The sequence below is a fragment of the Schistocerca americana genome, chromosome 9 (assembly GCF_021461395.2).
Source record: "Schistocerca americana isolate TAMUIC-IGC-003095 chromosome 9, iqSchAmer2.1, whole genome shotgun sequence".
In the NCBI taxonomy this organism is placed as follows: domain Eukaryota; kingdom Metazoa; phylum Arthropoda; class Insecta; order Orthoptera; family Acrididae; genus Schistocerca; species Schistocerca americana.
In genome coordinates, this window is record NC_060127.1 from 103,451,679 (window position 1) to 103,474,550 (window position 22,872).

The 22,872-nt window shown below is 43.6% G+C and overlaps 1 protein-coding gene across 1 annotated transcript in view; it reads right to left on the minus strand.

Annotated features, from left to right (window-relative positions):
* The window catches only part of LOC124550702, a 63,149-nt gene that overhangs the window by 19,118 nt on the left and 21,159 nt on the right, over window positions 1–22,872 (minus strand). The window contains exon 3 of the mRNA XM_047125425.1: window positions 10,950–11,940. Coding sequence (XP_046981381.1) covers window positions 10,950–11,940 — 991 coding nt within the window. The remainder of the gene's footprint in view (window positions 1–10,949; window positions 11,941–22,872) is intronic.

The following is a 22,872-nucleotide window of genomic DNA, read 5'->3' on the forward strand; positions in this document are numbered from 1 at the left end:
TAATTAGCATAACAAAGTAAGACAAAGCAAAGCTGATGTTCTTTACAGGGAATGCTCAATATGTCCACCATCATTCATCAACAATAGCTGTAGTCGAGGTATAATGTTGTGAACAGCACTGTCAAGCATGTCCGGTGTTATGGTGAGGCATTGGTGTCGGATGTTGTCTTTCAGCATCCCTAGAGATGTCGGTCGATCACGATACACTTGCGACTTCAGGTAACCCCAAAGCCAATAATCGCACGGACTGAGGTCTGGGGACCTGGGAGGCCAAGCATGACGAAAGTGGCGGCTGAGCACACGATCACCACCAAACGACGCGTGCAAGAGATCTTTCACGCGTCTAGCAATATGGGGAGTTTTTTTTTTTTTTGTTCTAATAAAACCCCATGTCATTCCAAGCATGTGTGTCACTTTTTACCTCTCTATCTACATTATTCTGTGGTTTATTAAGTTTTCAAATTTATACTGACTTTTTTGATCACCCAGAATATACTGTGACTGTCGTGAGCGTTGGTTTCCTTTGAGATTGGACATGGTGAGTTGACGTTAGTCAAGAATATCTTCAAGGTGACAAGGAGACCAATATCAACACCTCACAAGAGTTTGAACTAGTTCGTGTAATAGGACTACGAAAATCTGGATTTTTTTCCGTGATATTGCAGAAAGACTTGGCAGGAATATAACTACTGTACACGATTGCTAGCAGTTGTGGTCACGAGATTGTACAGTCGCAAGAAGACCGGATCCCGCACGGCCAGATGACACTGCCGAGAGGGAAGGCCGTCGTGTTCAGCGTATGGCTCTGGCACATCGTATTGCACCTGCTGCAGAAATCCGAGCGGTGCGCAGTGACACAGGGAAGTGTTACAAATCAGTTACTTCAAGGACAGCTCCGAGCCAGACGCCCTGTAGCGTACGATCCCAGACCACTGCCATCTGCGACTTCACTGATGTCAAGTGAGAGCTCATTGGAGGGCAGAGTGGAGGTCTGTTGGTGTTTGCTGATGAAAGCGTGTTCTCCTCCCGTGCCAGTGATGTTCGTGTGTTGGCTAGGAGGAGGCCAGCTCAGAGCTGCAACCAACCTGTCTGTGTGCTAGACACTCTGGACCTACACCTACACAAGGAGCACTCTCTTGGTTGTCCCATGCACTCTGACTGGGAATTTGTACGTCAGTTTGGTAATTCGAGCTGTTGTGGCGTCACTCATGAACAGTATTCCAGAGTGTCTTTTCCAACAGGAAACGCTCGTGCACATACGTCTGTTGTAATCCAACATGCTCTACCGAGGGTCGACACATGTTGCATTGGCCTGATCGATCACCAGATCTGCCTTCAATCGAGCAAGTATGGGACATCATCGGACAACAATTCCAGCATCATCCACAAACAGCATTACTCGTCCCTCTATCGACCAACTAACCGCAACAGGCCTAGAACTCCATCCCACAAACTAACACGTGACACCTGTCCAACACAATGCAAACACGTTCGCAGGCTTGCATTCAAAATTCGGTTCCACCAGCATTTCAAAATTTCAATGGCTTATCTCAGCTTATGTTAACCTGTGATCTTGCAATCAAATATATTTACCTAAACAAATTTAGTCTCGAAATTTCATTCCATACATTAATTATTTTAGGGTGTTGCGATCTTTTTGCGCCAGTGTACTGAGGTATCAATAGAACACAGCCAGTAGTATTTTAGTTACAACTGAGAAAAGAGCATCTATTTGCAAAGTAGCAGCATTTCTGCTAATTTGCTAGGTTACATTTAGTTGTCATAACTATTCCAAGCATGAGGCATTCTAGTAGTAGATTTTTGTGAATGAGATATTCAGTATATTTGTATGATTTGCTTGTCTTTTGTTAATCGATGTGTGTTCGCCTTCCACATCCCTCAAGATTCTTCTCTTGGTGGTACCAGAAGGAAAAAGACCAGTACACTCCATCTTAGAAGACTCTGGCTGAAATGTGGCGTACCGGCTGCCTCATTCTACCCTCCTCAACACCTTTAAAAATTTTCCCAAAAATTTTGGCCCGCGAACATATTCGCGTTTTTTTATGCTGAAAGGGGAGACAGTAGCAGTGGGAAAGAGACAGGAAATCACTAATTACTGGAAGATTTGAGACAGTGGTTGTGATATAGAAAAAGCGAAGAAGATAATGACAATATGACAGAAAAAAAGGAAGATAGTGGTAGGGGAGCATAGTTGACACTGAAAGAACAGTGCGAGGGAAAGAGTGTAGGAAGACAGTCTCAAAGGGGGAGGAATAACATATTAGACCTTCTGGTGACGAACAGGCCCGAACTATTTGAAACAACGTAGTACAGGGAATCAGCGACCATAAAGCGGTTATATCATCGGTGATTTCAGCCGTAAATAGAAATATTAAAAAACATAGGAAGATTTTTTCTGTTTAGCAAAAGTGACAAAAAGCTCAACACAAAAGTTTTATCTCAAGTACAGATAGTGTTGAGGAACAGTGCACGAAGTTGAAAACCATTGTACAATATGCATTAGATGAATATGTGCCAAGCAAGATCGTAAGAGATGGAAAAGAGCCGCCGTGGTACAACAACCGAGTTAGAAAACTGCTACGGAAGCAACGGGAACTTCACAGGAAACATAAACATAGCCAAAGCCTAGTAGACAAACAAAAATTACGCGAAGCGAAATGTAGTGTGCGGAGGGCTATGCAAGAGGCGTTCAACGAATTCGAAAGTAAAGTTCTATATACTGACTTGGCAGAAAATCCTAAGAAATTTTGGTCTTATGTCAAAGCGGTAGGTGGATCAAAACAAAATGTCCAGACACTCTGTGACAAAATTGGTACTGAAACAGAGGATGACAGACTAAATGCCGAAATACTAAATGTCTTAACAAAACTGTTTCACAGAGAAAGACTGCACTGTAGTTCCTTCTCTAGATTGTCGCACAGATGACAAAATGGTAGATACAGAAATAGATGACAGAGGGATAGAAAAACAATTAAATTCACTCGAAAGAGGAAAGGCCGCTGGACCTGAGGGGATATCAGTTAGATTTTACACAGAGTACGCGAAGAAACTTGCCTCCCTTCTTGCAGCAGTGTACCGTAGGTCTCTAGAAGAGCGGAGCGTTCCAAAGGATTGGAAAAGGGCACAGGTCATCCCCGTTTCCAAGAAGGGACGTCGAACAGATGTGCAGAAGTATAGACCTATATCTCTAACGTTGATCAGTTGTAGAATTTAGGAACACGTATTATGTTCGAGTATAATGACTTTTCTGGAGACTAGAAATCTAGGAATCAGCATGGATTTCGAAGAAGACGATAGTGTGAAGCCCAGCTCGCGCTATTCGTCGACGAGACTCAGAGGGCCATAGACACGGGTTCCCAGGTAGATGCCTTGTTTCTTGACTTCCGCAAGGCGTTTGATACAGTTCCCCACAGTCGTTTAATGAAGTAAGTAAGAGCATATGGACTATCAGACCAATTGTGTGATTGGATTGAAGAGTTCCTAGATAAAAGAACGCAGCATTTCATTCTCAATGGAGAGAAGCCTTCCAAAGTAAGAGTGATTTCAGGTGTGCCGCAGGGGAGTGTTGTAGGACCGTTGCTACTCACAATATATATATAAATGACCTTGTGGATAACATCGGACGTTCACTGAGGCTTTTTGCGGATGATGCTGTAGTATATCGAGTGGTTGTAGCAATGGAAAATTGAACTGAAATGCAGGAGGATCTGTAACGAATTGACGCATGGTGCAGGGAATGGCTATTGAATCTCAGTGTAGACAAGTGTATTGTGCTGCGAATACATAGAAAGAAAGATCCTTTATCATTTAGCTACAGTGTAGCAGGTCAGCAACTGGAAGCAGTTAATTCCATATATTATCTGGGAGTAGGCATTAGGAGTGGTTTAAAATGGAATGACCATACAAAATTAGTCGTCGCTGTAAATCAGACGCCAGACAGATTCATAGGAAGAATCCTAAGGAAATACAGTCCGAAAACAAAGGAAGTAGGTTACAGTACAGTTGTTCGCCCACTGCTTGAAACTGCTCACCGGTGTGGGATCCGTACCAGATAGGGTTGATAGAAGAGATAGAGAAGATCCAAAGGAGAGCAGCGCGCTTCGTTACAGGATCATTTAGTAATCGCGAAAGCGTTATGGAGATGATAGATAAAATCCAGTGGACGATTACTATTATGCAAGAGAGACGCTCAGTAGCTCGGTACGGGCTTTTGTTGAAGTTTCGAGAACATACCTTCACCGAGGAGTCAAGCAGTATATTGCTCCCTCCTACATATATCTCGCGAAGAGACCATGAGGATAAAATCAGATAGATTAGAGCCCACACAGATGCATACCGACTATCTTTCTTTCCACGAACAATACGAGATTGGAATAGAAGAGAGAACCGATAGAGGTACTCAAGGTACCCTCCGCCACACACCGTCAGGTGGCTTGCGGAGTATGGATGTAGATGTAGAATAAGGAGAAAGAGGAAGTGGGCGAGAGGCTGAGGTAGTGTGTGTGTGTGTGTGTGTGTGTGTGTGTGTGTGTGTGTGTGTGTGTGTGTGTGTGAGAGAGAGAGAGAGAGAGAGAGAGAGAGAGAGAGAGAGAGACTGACAGTGACAACGAGGAACAGAGAGAGAGTGGCAACGAAAAGGGACAGAAGCAGTGAGCAGTGGGAAGGACTGTATGAAATGATAGTAAGGGAGATCAAGAGGGAGACATGGTGAGAGGAGACAGCAGTACTAGGACAGAACGAAAAAGACTGGCTGTGCAATAGGTGATAGGTGGCAGTAATGCAGAGTTTTTTTTTTTTTTGTCATCAGTCTACTGACTGGTTTTATGCGGCCCTCCACGAATTCCTTTCCTGTGCTAACCTCTTCATCTCAGAGTAGCACTTGCAACCTACGTCCTCAATTATTTGCTTGACGTATTCCAATCTCTGTCTTCCTCTACAGTTTTTGCCCTCTACAGCTCCCTCTAGTACCATGGAAGTCATTCCCTCATGTCTTAGCAGATGTCCTATCATCCTGTCCCTTCTCCTTATCAGTGTTTTCCACATATTCCTTTCCTCTCCGATTCTGCGTAGAACCTCCTCATTCCTTACCTTATCAGTCCACCTAATTTTCAACATTCGTCTATAGCACCACATCTCAAATGCTCCGATTCTCTTCTGTTCCGGTTTTCCCACAGTCCATGTTTCACTATCATACAATGCTGTACTCCAGACGTACATCCTCAGGAATTTCTTCCTCAAATTAAGGCCGGTATTTGATATTAGTAGACTTCTCTTGGCCAGAAATGCCTTTTTTGCCATAGCGAGTCTGCTTTTGATGTCCTCCTTGCTCCGTCCGTCATTGGTTATTTTACTGCCTAGGCAGCAGAATTCCTTAACTTCATTGACTTCGTGACCATCAATCCTGATGTTAAGCTTCTCGCTGTTCTCATTTCTACTACTTCTCATTACCTTCGTCTTTCTCCGATTTACTCTCAAACCATACTATGTACTCATTAGACTGTTCATTCCGTTCAGCAGATCATTTAATTCTTCTTCACTTTCACTCAGGATAGCAATGTCATCTGCGAATGGTATCATTGATATCCTTTCACCTTGTATTTTAATTCCGCTCCTGAACCTTTCTTTTATTTCCATCATTGCTTCCTCGATGCACAGATTGAAGAGTAGGGGCGAAAGGCTACAGCCTTGTCTTACACCCTTCTTAATACGAGCACTTCGTTCTTGATCGTCCACTCTTATTATTCCCTCTTGGTTGTTGTACATATTGTATATGACCCGTCTCTCCCTATAGCTTACTCCTACTTTTTTCAGAATCTCTAACAGCTTGCACCATTTTATATTGTCGAACGCTTTTTCCAGGTCGACAAATCCTATGAAAGTGTCTTGATTTTTCTTTAGCCTTGCTTCCATTATTAGCCGTAACGCCAGAATTGCCTCTCTCGTCCCTTTACTTTTCCTACAGCCAAACTGATCGTCACCTAGCGCATTCTCAATTTTCTTTTCCATTCTTCTGTATATTATTCTTGTAAGCAGCTTCGATGCATGAGCTATTAAGCTGATTGTGCGATAATTCTCGCACTTGTCAGCTCTTGCCGTCTTCGGAATTGTGTGGATGATGCTTTTCCGAAAGTCAGATGGTATATCGCCAGACTCATATATTCTACACACCAACGTGAATAGTCGTTTTGTTGCCACTTTCCCCAACGATTTTAGAAATTCTGATGGAATGTTATCTATCCCTTCTGCCTTATTTGACCGTAAGTCCTCCAAAGCTCTTTTAAATTCAGATTCTAATAATGGATCCCCTATCTCTTCTTAATCGACTCCTGTTTCTTCTTCTATCACATCAGACAAATCTTCACCCTCATAGAGGCTTTCAATGTATTCTTTCCACCTATCTGCTCTCTCCTCTGCATTTAACAGTGGAATTCCCGTTGCACTCTTAATGTTACCACCGTTGCTTTTAATGTCACCAAAGGTTGTTTTGACTTTCCTGTATGCTGAGTCTGTCCTTCCGACAATCATATCTTTTTCGATGTCTTCACATTTTTCCTGCAGCCATTTCGTCTTAGCTTCCCTGCACTTCCTATTTATTTCATTCCTCAGCGACTTGTATTTCTGCATTCCTGATTTTCCCGGAACATGTTTGTACTTCCTCCTTTCATCAATCAACTGAAGTATTTCTTCTGTTACCCATGGTTTCTTCGCAGCTACCTTCTTTGTACCTATGTTTTCCTTCCCAACTTCTGTGATGGCCCTTTTTAGAGATGTCCATTCCTCTTCAACTGTACTGCCTACTGCGCTATTCCTTATTGCTGTATCTATAGCGTTAGAGAACTTCAAACGTATCTCGTCATTCCTTAGTACTTCCGTATCCCACTTTATTGCGTATTGATTCTTCCTGACTAATGTCTTGAACTTCAGCCTACTCTTCATCACTACTGTATTCTGATCTGAGTCTATATCTGCTCCTGGGTACGCCTTTCAATCCAGTATCTGATTTCGGAATCTCTGTCTGACCATGATGTAATCTAATTGAAATCTTCCCGTATCTCCCGGCCTTTTCCAAGTATACCTCCTCCTCTTGTGATTCTTGAGCAGGGTATTCGCTATTACTAGCTGAAACTTGTTACAGAACTCAATTGGTCTTTCTCCTCTTTCATTCCTCGTCCCAAGCCCATATTCTCCTGCAACCTTTTCTTCTACTCCTTCCCCTACAACTGCATTCCAGTCGCCCATGACTATTAGTTTTTCGTTCCCCTTTACATACTGCACTACCCTTTCAATATCCTGATACACTTTCTCTATCTGTTCATCTTCAGCTTGCGACGTCGGCATGTATACCTGAACTATCGTTGTCGGTGTTGGTCTGCTGTCGATTCTGATTAGAACAACCCGGTCACTGAACTGTTCACAGTAACACACCCTCTGCCCTACCTTCCTATTCATAACGAATCCTACACCTGTTATACCATTTTCTGCTGCTGTTGATATTACCCGATACTCATCTGACCAGAAATCCTTGTCTTCCTTCCACTTCACTTCACTGACCCCTACTATATCTAGATTGAGCCTTTGCATTTCCCTTTTCAAATTTTCTAGTTTCCCTACCACGTTCAAGCTTCTGACATTCCACGCCCCGACTCGTAGAACGTTATCCTTTCGTTGATTATTCAATCTTTTTCTCATGGTAACCTCCCCCTTGGCAGTCCCCTCCCGGAGATCCGAATGGGGGGCTATTCCGGAATCTTTTTCCAATGGAGAGATCATCATGACACTTCTTCAATTACAGGCCACATGTCCTGTGGATACACGTTACTTGTCTTTAATGCAGTGGTTTCCATTGCCTTCTGCATCCTCATGTCGTTGATCATTGCTGATTCTTCCGCCTTTAGGGGCAATTTCCCACCCATAGGACAAGAGAGTGCCCTGAACCTCTATCCGCTCCTCCGCCCTCTTTGACAAGGCCGTTGGCAAAATGAGGCTGACTTCTTATGCCGGAAGACTTCGGCCGCCAATGCTGATTATTTATCAAAATTTAGGCAGTGGCGGGGATCGAACCCGGGACCGAAGAGAGATGCAAGAAGAGATACAAAGAGGTAATGATAGTGAGTTGGGCTGAGAAAGGACAGGTGGGAGTGGATGGGTTTGAGAGCCTTACAGCGATGGACTAGTGGGTGTGAGCGAGTTGCAGTTGGGGGAGCTTGTGTGAGTGGTACGTGAGTTACATGTTAGAAGGAGTGTGAATATGTTCGCATGCCGAAATTTTTGGGAAAACTTTTAAAGGTGTTGAGGATGGTAGAATTAGGCACCTGGTACCCAACTTTTCAGACAGTGTTTTAACAAACAGGAGCATATTTGCTTTCTTTGAACTCCGATAGGGTCATTTTTCCGCTGGTTCCCTTCTTTTGCCTGCCACAGCAGAGCATCTCACTCAGAAAAGAACTTTATGGGTCATTAAAATTTTGATAGTTTCCTTTCGTGAAAGTGAAATAACGCAGAACTAATTTTACACGTCAGACCAGAGCTTACGTGCACAAAATCATTACATGTACTTCAGTACTATAACGACATGGGATTTCTAGAATACTTCTGATGATAATAGAAACACTTTACAGCATATTTCTCCGTGCTACGCCACTTTATAAAGTACGTTTTCCCCTCACTCCGGATTTTACGTGTGTATATTGCGCATACAAGAAGGGTAACTTTGAACCTCCGTATCTCGGAAACTGGTAAAGACATCAAGAAAATATTCATGGCTGTCCGAGACCGGGACCTTAGGGATACATGTCGTCAACATTTCAGCCATTTTCTGTGTACAGCCGTATTGGAACCTGGGGCTCGGTTTGGCACCCAAAAGCCAGGTTTTAGGATGTTTTTCGATAATGGATAAAGATTTTTGAAAGTGGGAACATGGAACTTTTAGATAAATGCCTAGAAAACGTACCGTTAAAATCTGAGCAATTATTTTATTAGGTCTACAACTTTGCTTCCGCCGTTTTGCAACAGACGGCAGTAGCGGCAAGTGGGATTTTGGTGGTTGATCATAGGTGAAATACAATAAGCTTAGACATCTGTAAACATAATGGCATAAAAGTATTAGTCGATTTGTGATTGCATCAGAAGGTTATTCTCGATTAAGTACGTCAACTTACGTGCTCATTTCTCACCATTTGCGGGAAGTTTTAATTTTCTGCTTTAACATGAAGAAATCTATGGCTGTGGCTCTTACAATGCAGGGTAAGACGAATGGTGAGGGAATTATTAGTGCAAGAACGTGGAGATAATGTTTTCAACGCCTTAAGAACGGTGTTTCTGATGTCGAAGACGGGCATGGCAGTGGAAGACAGAACGTTTTCGTAGCTACTGAAACCGAAAAAGACAGTCATAGAACATCATTATCGAAAGCAATTGATGCGTTAGAGCCCAGCACTGAAACACAAACTGCCACAATACAGCGATAGACACGTAAAGGTAATTTTGCAGCAGATCAGTGCTCGACCCCATGTAACAAAACACCTCAAAATATAAATGGAAACGCTGAGATGAGAAGCCGTATGTCTCCCGCCGTATTCTCCATACGTTGCTCTCTCTGACTCCCACCTTTTCCGATCAGTGGCATACGGTCTGGCACACCAGCACTTCCTAACATGTGAACAAGTGCAAAATTGAATCGATTCATGGATCCCCACGGGATTCGTATGCTATCCGAAAGATGGGAGAATGTAGTGGCCAGTAATGGGCAGCACTATGAATCATAATTTTTTTGTAAGTTTTTCACAATAAAGCACCGAACTTCGAGAAAAAAAGGAGGAAGCAAAGTTGTAGACCTAGTAAATAAATTTTGAGCAATTGTTACTTAGAGTTCGCCTCACTCAGGATTTTCGTGTGTGGCTTACGAGTACAAGTAGGGTAACTTTGAATCTCCGCATCTCGGAAACCGATAAAAGCATCAAGAAAATTTTCAAGGTTGGTCGTGATCTGGGTCTTAGGGATATATGTAGTAAACATTTCTGGCATTTACTGTGCATAGTTGTCTTGGAAACCACTGCTCTGTTTTGGTACTCAAAAATTATGTTTATGGGATGTTTGTGGATAATGGATAAAGATTTTTGAAAACGGAAAGATGGTACTTCTACATAAATGGCTAGAGAACATACTGTTAAAATGTGAGAAATTTTCTGCGATTAGTTATTTAGATACTGTATCCGCTGCTGACAGCGAAAAAAGATAAAAAAAGCTTTTTCGGGTTTTTACAGGAACCGCTCATGAACTAAATGGTACCATCACAACCGCCATAAGGCGCACCGCAGACCACATCTCACGCAAAAAGACGCAAACGATTTGATCCATTTGCCAAAACTGAAGGAAGTGCGTAATATTTAAAAAAAATGGTTCAAATGGCTCTCAGCACTATGGGACTTAACATGTGAGGTCATCAGTCCCCTAGAACTTAGAACTACTTAAACCTAACTAACCTAACGACATCACGTAGATCCATGCCCAAGGCAGGATTCGAACCTACGACCGTAGTGGTCGCGCGGTTCCAGACATGCACCTAGAACCACTCGGCCACAACGACCGGCTAATATTCAAAAACTGACACTGTATTGTAAGTTAGTTACAGTGAGACTATCCTTCTATTGGGCACACAAATGGTCCCTAGTCCAAGGGCTATCCAAAACTCTTGACCCTACAGTTCTATCACCAAAGAACACAAGGCATGAGCCCTGGAAAAATCCCGTTTTTAAGTGCTGCATTTTGAGACATGATGAATGAATGAATGAATCAATCAATCAATCAATCTCAATCAATCAATCAATCAATAAAACTCAATCAATCAAAATCAATCAAACTCAATCAATCAAAATCAATCAAACTCAATCAAAATCAATCAATCAATCAATCAATACAGCTTTACTCACCAGCCATCTGCAGGAGGGACCCCACCATCGAAGAACACCCAATTGTGACTCCCTGAATCGTTTGACGTTCACCATGATGTGTGTTTCCGGGTGTATTGCTTGGTGGACCTTAGTGACTGTCAGAGCCATGGTGTCAGCCGACAGAGGTCTCACGCAGGCGGGGTTGGCACTGTCCACGTACCGGCGAACACCTTCCACACTGCGGAACTTCAGCCTCGTTGTCAAGCGATCGCAGTCGTTGATCTTGGTCACTCTGTGCTGGCGAACAATATCTCGCCATTTGGTCCAGCTACCATTAAGGCTCTCTTGCTCTTCGCTCGGCATATCTTTCCACTCCATGACACACCTGCACAGTTCTTCGCACAATCTCTCGTAGCTGTCCGTAGGCCCCAGTAGGTGTACGAGCTCTGCGCATATGTCGTCCGTTATTTCGTTGACGCCCTTTTGATTACAGAACATGAAAAAATGTTCCATGAAATCGGGGTCAAACCCAGCAACTGCTCTGGTGTCGAGCGTATAAACTCTGCCACCAGCCTCAAGGAGATCCGCCCCCAAGACGGAGGTCGTCCGCCGCTCCGTAAAGAATCCCAAGGCATTATCGTGCAGTGGGACGTTAGTTAGGAGCACCAGGGCGTACTGACCGCCGTTTAGATTCTTTTTAACACTTCTGAAAGATTCGTGGTACTTCGGAATGTTGAAATCGAGTTTTTTGTTATCACTCGTCGAAAACAGATGGCCCTTTTTGATCTTTTCGTATTCTGTCGACGTTTTGTGCTTCAGCTGCACGAGCAAGGCGTACCTGTGACGGTCTCCCCTCCACGTAACGACAATGTCGTCAAACCTGCCCGCATAGCAGTTGTCGGACGTCACCTCGAAGTCGGGGAGCCGCTTCCTGAGGCAGCGGAGGAAGACCAGCGCAATGACCATCTCTTCGTAGCGGAAGCCGTCGCCTTTCCTTCGTGCTCCTTTGGAATACTTCAGTGATGTCTCCCTGTAAACGACAAATACAACTGATAACACTATAATACTGATCTGCACGCGGAGGTTAATTTCTGGATACACCCCTGTAAAAGTCGAACGGTGTGTGGAGTCATAATAGCGTATGGTATGGGGTTTCTATTGGTGGGAGCGCATCCTACAGTAGCTATGCTGACCATCTACACTACTGACCATTAAAATTGCTACACTACGAAGATGACGTGCTACAGACGCGAAATTTAACCGACAGGAAGAAGATGCTGTGATATGCAAATGATTAGGTTTTCACAGCATTCGCACAAGGTTGGCGCCGGTGGCGACACCTACAACGTGCTGACATGAGGAAAGTTTCCGACTGATTTCTCATACACAAACAGCAGTTGACCAGCGTTGCCTGGTGAAACGTTGTTGTGATGCCTCGTGTAAGGAGGAGAAAAGCGTACCATCACGTTTCCGACTTTGATAAAGGTCGGATTGTAGCCTATCGCGATTGCGGTTTATCGTATCGCGACATTGCTGCTCGCGTTGGACGAGATCCAATGACTGTTAGCAGAATACGGAATCGGTGGGTTCAGGAGGGTAATACGGAACGCCGTGCTGGATCCCAACGGCCTCGTATCACTAGCAGTCGAGATAACAAGCATCTTATCCGCATGGCTGTAAGGGATCGTGCAGCCACGTCTCGATCCCTGAGTCAACAGATGGGGACGTTTGCAAAACAACAACCATCTGCACGAACAGTTCGACGACGTTTGCAGCAACATGGACTATCAGCTCTGAGACCGTGGCTGCGGTTACCCTTGACGCTGCTTCACAGACAGGAGCGTCTGCGATGTTGTACTCAACGACGAACCTGAGTGCACGAATGGCAAAACGTCATTTTTTCGGATGAATCTAGGTTCTGTTTACAGCATGATGATGGTCGCATCCGTGTTTGGCGACATCGCGGTGAACCAGCATTGGAAGCGTGTATTCGTCATCACCATACTGGCGTATCACTCGGCGTGATGGTATGGGGTGCCATTGGTCACATGTGTGTCACCTCTTGTTCGCATTGACGCCACTTTGAACAGTGGACGTTACATTTCAGATGTGTTGTGACACGTGGCTCTACCCTTTATTCGATCCCTACGAAACCCTACATTTCAGCAGGTCCTGTACAGGCCTTTCTGGATACAGAAAATGTTCGCCTGCTGCCCTGGCCAGCACATTCTCCAGATCTCTCACCAATTGAAAACGTCTGGCCAATGGTGGACGAGCAATTAGCTCGTCAAAATATGGCAGTCACTACTCTTGATGAACTGTGGTATCGTGTTGAAGCTGCATGGGCAGCTGTACCTGTACACGCCATCCAAACTCTGTTTGACTCAATGCCCAGGCGTACCGATGCCGTTATTACGGCCAGAGGTGGTTGTTCCGGGTACTGATTTCTCAGGATCTATGCTCGCAAATTACGTGAAAAATATAATCACATATCAGTTGTAGTATAATATATTTGTCCGATGAATACGCGTTTATCATCTGCATTTCTTCTTGGTGTAGCAATTTTAATGGCCAGTAGTGTAGAATTCCGCCATAAGTATTTGGATTACGTGTTTCAGATGGGAATGGGGCCACGTGGCACATTATTTTGAACTGCTTCTTTCTCAGGAATACAATACGAAATCTGTTTTAAGGTATCTTTATTTCTGTAGGAATTATGACCTGTTAAAGATTTAAATTGCAAGGAGGTATTCAGTTCTGTTTACCGTTGCAGGCGATCCCCAATGACACACTGAAGCAATGCATTGAAATTGTGTTAATGGGTGATGGACGAAGTACTAGAATGATTGCTGCCAACTTCAATGCCTGGCGTCCTGAGAGACATGACGCTTCGCATATGACAGTACCCAAGTTATTGGACAAATTATATGTGACATGTTCTGTGACGGACAAGACATACAATGGACGTCCAAAAAACAGCCACTGAAGAGGAGACTGCAACAGCAATTGTGGCATTGTCTCAGAAATATCCACTGTATCAGTGTTCAATCCTGCATGTGTTGTACACACACCAATGGAACCTGTACAATTTATAGCTGCAACATCATCTCTCAGACGATGACCCTGAACAGCGATCGCAGTTTGCAGAATGGGCTCTGGATCAGTGTAACAGGAATCCAGACTTCTTCCGACAGGTGTTGTTCAATGACAAAGCTAATTTTTATGTGCAAGGAGAAGTAAAAAAACAGAATCATCGTTACTTGTCAGATGCAAACCCTGGTGGGTGGATCCCTGTAAAGGTGCTGATGGTGACAAAGTGATGGTTTGGTGTGAGATCTTGGACACCAGAATGTGTGTCTGGTGTTCATTGATGGAACCTTGAATGGGGAGACGTATCTTAACACAATCTGTGATTAAGTGTTACTAACGCCGTTGAATCCGCAGGGTGATTTCCCAACCTTCTTCCAACAAGACGGTACACCTCCCCACTATGCTATGATGTTACACAGTTTCTGGATGAACAGTTTCTGGATGAACAGTTTCTGGATGAACAGTTCCTGGATGAACAGTTCCTGGATGAACAGTTCCTGGATGAACAGTTCCTGGATGAACAGTTCCTGGATGAACAGTTCCTGGATGAACAGTTCCTGGATGAACAGTTCCTGGATGAACAGTTCCTGGATGAACAGTTTCTGGGTGTGGATGAACAGTTTCGAGGTCACTGGATAGGTAGGAGGAGTCCTATCAATGGCCACCATGGTCCCCTGGTCTTACACCTTTTAGCTTTTATCTGTGACGACATTTGAAATCAAACGTGTATGAGATAAACATCAACAATGTAGCCCATCTTTTCCAGCGTATTGAGGAGACGTCCTGTTGAACCACAGATACTGCGACTTGTGCAGCAGGACTGGCAAAAAAACTCCGATTGTGTGTCCACGCAATTGAGGGCATATTGACCGCAGCTGTAACACCGATTCTTAAAGGTGTCCTAAACTTCAACAGATCATAAAGAAGTCTTTAAACAGATTTCACATGCGTATTCCTGAGAAAGAGACAGCTGAAAATGATGTGCCACGTGACCCCCTTCCCATGTGAAACATGTAACCCAAATCCAAGATGGCCGATTCCAAGATGGTCACCACTGTCGCCATAGCTCCTTTAAGTTGCGCACCTGCTTACAGAAACTCCTTACCAGACGCCACTATGATTCCGCACACTGTTCGACTTTTTAGGGGTGTATCCAGATTTTTGCTCCACTCTGTATATTACTAACAAGGGGACCATGAATCCTGTTAATCACAGAGTTTGATGAATCTTAGATTCGTTGTAGAGGGACATATCCTAAGTACATGGCTAACAACTTTTCATGCTATGGCCTCTAGCCATAAAAATCGTTGGTGAAGTTTTATGCCTACCTGCTATGTTCGTAACGTTAATTGTATCTTGACCAAGAGAGTGTAGCATAGACGCTGTTTCATAGCTACCACGATGGCGGTACGTGTTCAAACCTTCCGTGTACTTTTTTTTTTTTAATTGTCCACAATATTTTTAAATAGCGTACGCTATTTTTCCCGATGTAATTTCATTAGCAAATCAATCATTGCAAATAATTTACCAGCTGTTTTCGAATTTTAACACAAAGTTAAATTCTAATATGGGTGTGTTTCTAGTCACCTAATTCTTTAATATATGATGTACAACATATTTATGTGTAACTTTTTTCAGATCTTTTGTAACAATGTATCCCTATTATTAAATTTATATGGATTCATGTGTTACATTTAGAAAATAGGTAAATAAAAACACTTGTATACCACTGGAACATTGTCTCAAAATTTCGAAGTAATTGGACAAACACTTTTGGAGATTCGCGGTTAAGAACATCTACATTTTCTATGTAAGTACAAATGTAGATGTTCATTTCTTCAGAATCTCGGATCTCCGATACTTTTTGATGGATTGCACTGAAATTTTGACACATCATTGTACTTTAATATTCAAGCATTTTATAGAGCCAATGGAACGCCATCTGGTATATATATTATAAAAGGGGAAACGTTATAAAAGTGCAAATGTTGGTTTGTTCAAAATCGCTACGCTCCGAACGTTCTTGGCGATTACTTCGAAATTTTTACACAACGCTGAATTATAATACAGGCGTGTTTTTAGGTACCTACTTCTTTAATATCTGTATATTTTGAATACATATAATATGTAAATATGTAATCTAATATATAAAAGTAAACCATTGTTACCAAAAGTCTCGGTATGTACTTTCCAGATTTATTTCAAATTTTTAGACTTAACTGTAATAAACGTTTAGAGACATATACACTATATACCAGAACTTTTTAATATATATAATACGCAATAGGGAAAGGTTGTTAGCAAATCCAGATTATCACATATCTTGCTTATTGATGAAACCACATTTACCAATCATGGCAACGTAAACTGCGGAAACATGCAGCACTGGTCTCTTGACAATCCCCATTGGCTTCATCAGGTTGAACTTCAGCATGCATAGACTGTAAACGTGTAGTATGGCATAGTGAACCATCAGCTCATAGGTCCGCTTTTCGTAGACTGAACACTGATTGCACACAAGTACCACAACCTCCTAAAAGACCGTCTTCCACGGGTTCTAGAAGATGTTCCTCTGTACATTAGGAAGAACTGTGGTACCAACATGATGGCTGTCCAGCCCGTACAGCACCAACTGCTACAACATGTCTCCAGGAATTAAATCGTTGGATTGGATGCAGAGGACCTGTACCTTGGTCGGCCCGTGCCCTGTATTTGACGCCTTTACACTTTTCTATGGGGAAGCTGAAAGACGCTATCCACAAGGGCATACCAACTACACCCGGTGATATGCAGTGACTTATTGCTGCAGCCTGTTCGGATGTCTCCCTTAAAATGCTATCACGTGTGCAGCAGTAATTCTATACCACATTGGAAGAGCGTGTTGTCGCTGCCGATGGTCATTTTGAGTACAACCTGCAATGGCCAGTTGCCTCGTTACTAGTCAGAATCCACGTAATTCGTGCATGCACGTGAGTTTTTCTTTGCTGCCACAGATACTCTACAAGTCTCAGTGTGGGAGCTTTTCAAAATACGAGATCTCAAACACCACTGACATATTTTACCATACTCTTAGTTTATTAATGTCAATAGGCATTGTTCCATTTAGAAAATATATGTTTACACACAAATACCCCTTCTAATCATTATAACAGTATGTTGATTGGCTAACAATAAGAGCCTATGACTGTGAAATCTGCCCATCTATAGCATCTTCTATTTCCGCAATATTTCCGGCGGAAGTCTTAGGTGATTCGCCCTGTACGTATTATAATGAAAATCACCTGAAAACGAATCCTGCCAAAACTCAGACGTGTATATTCCACATCAGGAACAAACAAGCAGCTAAAACCCTTCAAATCTTTGGCGAAGGAAATGCTCTTGGATACAGTCCAACTCCGAAATATCTGAGAGTGACTCCAGACCGTACGCTTACATATAACAAACTGATTAAACGTTAAACAGAAAGTGTCTGCCAGAAACAACGCAGTGCAGAAACTGACAGTTACCATATGGGAAGCTATATCTACATCTACATTTTCATTTATACTCCGCAAGCCACCCAACGGCGTGTGGCGGGGGGCACTTTACGTGCCACTGTCATTACCTCTCTTTTCTGTTCCAGTCGCGTATGGTTCGCGGGAAGAACGACTGTCTGAAAGCCTCCGTGCGCGCTCGAATCTCTCTGATTTTACATTCGTGATCTCCTCGGGAGGTATAAGTAGGGGGAAGCAATATATTCGATATATCATCCAGAAACGCACCCTCTCGAAACCTGGCGAGCAAGCTACACCGCGAAGCAGAGCGCCTCTCTTGCAGAGTCTGCCACTTGAGTTTGCTAAACATCTTCGTAACGCTATCACGGTTACCAAATAACCCTGTGACGAAACGCGCAGCTCTTCTTTGGATCTTCTCTATCTCTTCCGTCAACCCGATCTGGTACGGATCCCACACTGATGAGCAATACTCGAGTATAGGTCGAACGAGTGTTTTGTAAGCCACCTCCTTTGTTGATGGACTACATTTTCTAAGGACTCTCCTGATGAATCTCAACCCGGTACCCGCCTTACCAACAATTAATTTTATATGATCATTCCACTTCACATCGTTCCGCACGCATACTCCCAGGTATTTTACAGAAGTAACTGCTACCAGTGTTTGTTCCGCTATCATGTAATCATACAATAAGGGATCCTTCTTTCTATGTATTCGCAATACATTACATTTGTCAGTTGCCACTCCCTGCACCAAGTGCCTATCCGCTGCAGATCTTCCTGCATTTCGCTACAATTTTCTAATGCTGCAACTTCTCTGTATACTACAGCATCATCCGCGAAAAGCCGCATGGAACGTCCGACACTATCTACTGGGTCATTTATATATATTGTGAAAAGCAATGGTCCCATAACACTCCCCTGTGGCACGCCAGAGGTTACTTTAACGTATGTAGACATCTCTCCATTGATAACAACATGCTGTGTTCTGTTTGCTAAAAATTCTTCAATCCAGCCACACAGCTGGTCTGATATTCCGTAGGCTCTTACTTTGTTTATCAGGCGACAGTGCGGAACTGTATCGAACGCCTTCCGGAAGTCAAGGAAAAAAGCATCTACCTGGGAGCCTGCATCTAATATTTTCTGGGTCTCATGAACAAATAAAGCGAGTTGGGTTTCACGCGATCGCTGTTTCCGGAATCCATGTTGATTCCTACAGAGTAGATTCTGGGTTTCCAAAAACGACATGATACTCGAGCAAAAAACATGTTCTAAAATTCTACAACAGATCGATGTCAGAGATATAGGTCTATAGTTTTGCGCATCTGCTCGACGACTCTTCTTGAAGACTGGGACTACGTGTGCTCTTTTCCAATGATTTCGAACCCTCCGTTCCTCTAGAGACTTGCGGTACACGGCTGTTAGAAGGGGGGCAAGTTCTTTCGCGTACTCTGTGTAGAATCGAATTGGTATCCCGTCAGGTCCAGTGGACTTTCCTCTGCTGAGTGATTCCAGTTGCTTTTCTATTCCTTGGACACTTATTTCCATGTCAGCCATTTTTTCGTTTGTGCGAGGATTTAGAGAAGGAACTGCAGTGCGGTCTTCCTCTGTGAAACAGCTTTGGAAAAAGGTGTTTAGTATTTCAGCTTTACGCGTGACATCCTCTGTTTCAATGCCATCATCATCCTGGAGTGTCTGGATATGCTGTTTCGAGCCACTTACTGATTTAACGTAAGACCAGAACTTCCTAAGATTTTCTGTCACGTCGGTACATAGAATTTTACTTTCGAATTCACTGAACGCTTCACGCATAGCCCTCCTTACGCTAACTTTGACATCGTTTAGCTTCTGTTTGTCTGAGAGGTTTTGGCTGCGTTTAAACTTGAAGCTCTCTTTGCTTTCGCAGTAGTTTCCTAACTTTGTTGTTGAACCACGGTGGGTTTCTCCCGTCCCTCACAGTTTTACTCGGCACGTACCTGTCTAAAACGCATTTAACAATTGCCTTGAACTTTTTCCGTAAACACTCAACATTGTCAGTGTCTGAACAGAAATTTTCGTTTTGATCTGTTAGGTAGTCTGAAATCTGCCTTCTATTACTCTTGCTAAACAGATAAACCTTTCTCCCTTTTTTTATATTCCTATTAACTTCCATATTCAGAGATATTATGATCACTGATTCCCTGTTCTGCACTTACAGAGTCGAAAAGTTTGGGTCTGTTTGTTATCAGTAGGTTTAAAATGGTTCAAATGGCTCTGAGCACTATGGAACTTACATTTTGTGGTCATCAGTCTCCTAGAACTTAGAACTACTTAAACCTAACTAACCTAAGGACATCACACACATCCATGCCCGAGGCAGGATTCGAACCTGCGACCGTAGCAGTCCCGCAGTTCTGGACTGCGCGCCTAGAAACACTCGACCACCGCGGCCGGCTATCAGTAGGTCCAAGATGTTATCTCCACGAGTCGGTTCTCTGTTTAATTGCTCAAGGTAATTTTCGGATAGTGCACTCAGTATAATGTCACTCGATGCTCTGTCCCTACCACCCGTCCTAAACATCTCAGTGTCCCAGTCTATACCTGGTAAATTGAAATCTCCACCTAAGACTAGAACATGCTGAGAACATTTATGTGAAATTTATTCCAAATTTTCTCGCAGTTGTTCTGCCACTAATCCTGCTGAGTCGGGAGGTCGGTAAAAGGAGCCAATTATTAACCTAGCTCGGTTGTTGAGTGTAACCTCCACCCATAATAATTCACAGGAACTATCCACTTCTACTTCACTACAGGATAAACTACTACTAACAGCGACAAACACGCCACCACCGGTTGCATGCAATCTATCCTTTCTAAACACCGCATGTGCCTTTGTAAAAATTTCGGCAGAATTTATCTCTGGCTTCAGCCAGCTTTCTGCACCTATAACGATTTCAGCTTCGGTGCTTTCTATCAGCGCTTGAAGTTCCGGTACTTTACCAACGCAGCTTCGACATTTTACAATTACAATACCGATTGCTGCTTGGTCCCCGCATTTCCTGACTTTGCCCCGCACCCTTTGAGGCTGTTGCCCATTCTGTACTTGCCCGAGGCCATCTAACCTAAAAAAGCCGCTTGCTGCGTGTAGTGGACTCCTGACCTATCCACCCTATAGCGCAAGTCGAGGAATCTGCAGCCCACATGGTCGCAGAACCGTCTCAGTCTCTGATTCAGACCCTCCGCTTGGCTCTGTACCAAAGGTCTGCAGTCAGTCCTGTCGACGATGCTTCAGATGGTGAGCTGTGCTTTCATCCCGCTAGCGAGACTGGCAGTCTTCACCAAATCAGATAGCCGCCGGAAGCCAGAGAGGATTTCCTCCGATTCATAGCGACACACATCATTGGTGCCGACATGAGCGACCACCTGCAGATGGGTGCACCCTGTACCCTTCATGGCATCCGGAAGGACCCTTTCGACATCTGGAATGACTCCCCCCAGTATGCACACGGAGTGCACATTGGTTTTCTTCCCCTCTCTTGCTGCCATATCCCTAAGGGGCCCCATTACGCGCCTGACGTTGGAGCTCCCAACTACCAGTAAGCCCACCCTCTGTGACCGCCCAGATCTTGCAGACTGAGGGGCAACCTCTGGAACAGGACAAGCAGCCATGTCCGGCCAAAGATCAGTATCAGCCTGAGACAGCGCCTGAAACTGGTTTGTCAGACAAACTGGAAAGGCCTTCCATTCAGCCCTCCGGAATGTCTTTCGCCCCCTGCCACACCTCAAGATGACCTCCCACTCTACCACAGGTGAGGGATCAGCCTCAATGTGGGCAGTATCCCGGGCAGCCACAGTCGTAGCCCGATCAGGGGATGCGTGGGACGAGCTGGCTGTCCCCGACAAACCCCCATCCGGACCCCCACAGTGATGCCCATTGGCAACAGCCTCAAGCTGTGTGACCGAAGCCAACACTGCCTGAAGCTGGGAGCGAAGGGATGCCAACTCAGCCTGCATCCGAACACAGCAGTTGCAGTCCCTATCCATGCTAAAAACTGTTGTGCAAAGAGTGTGTTAGTCCAGTGCTGAATATGCATGTTCAGCTCGGTACAGGTCCAACCACGCTAGGAACATATATGTTGCCCTTAGTGAGGGCTGCCGCATTACCACGGGTTGTTTAAGGGGGGAAACCACATCAGGAGGTTAAAAAAAATACGATTTTTTTATTGCATAAATTGTTAGCTTAACTATCCAAGAATACTCTGTCAAAATTTCAAAGCGAAATTAGCATTCGTTTAGATTTTATGAGCATAGAACCGAGTGCACATCGGGTACAAGCTCGAAATTCTTCAAATATACGAAGAATTATCAAGGAATGAATTACTGGAGAGATGGTTAGGTGACCAAACACAAAATGCGAATGAAAGTTTTAATTCCACTATTTGGCGATTAGCTCCTAAACACTTTCACTCCGGGCTAAAAGTCGTTGAATTGGCACCATATTTAGCAGCGGGCTTATTCAGTGAGGGAAATTAACCCCTTGTGATGGTCATGTACGAGGCAGGAATTGTAGTAGGCACGCAAAGACTCAATTACGCCGAACAAATCGAAAACCAGCGCGTGAGCCGCCAGAATCGACGTAGTTCATTGGAATCGAAGGAATGTCGCAAAGCTCGGAAGGCACTACTGCAAGTGCAAAACGGAGCCTGTGAGGAAGAAGGATTACTATACGGTGCTGGAATCGCAGATTAATTGGTAAGCCTTTTACACCATTGTTAACTTCCTTGAATTTCTAGCTTCTGAGAATTTATTTTTCAAACGCGTTTATCTCGAAATGACTCTCTCCACATTTGCGAGCAGTCTAACTCAAAGAGTATAGAACCGATCATTTGAAAATTGACAGTATGATTCTTTATAAAATTACGAATTATATGAACCAACTTGTGAGATGATAGCATGATTTAAGGGTATTTTTCTTCGCATAATTAGAGAAAGAAATTGTGAAAATATAGTTGTTCCAACGCCTGCAAAATTTTTAATTTTCATTATTTTCACCTGCACTGAGGTTCATATTCTTAAGAAATAAGTTATTAATCTAAAATCAAAACATTTTTGATTTCAGATGAAAATCGGAATGGCTACACTGCACGCAATTGGAGAGCTATACTCACAACCTTCAACGGACATCACAGCGCAACTTTGTTATTTTTGGCTGAAATTATTCAAAAAAATTCACGAAAACTTTTCGAAATACGAATGAATGATGTCAAAATTTGTTTAAATTCTAATTAATTCTTCCCACCCAAAAAAATCCCAAAAAATTAGTGTGAAACAGCCTCCTAATGTGGTTCCCCCCTCTTAAGACCTACAACGTAGGCATAGCCCCTACTGAGATTAGTGTCGATATA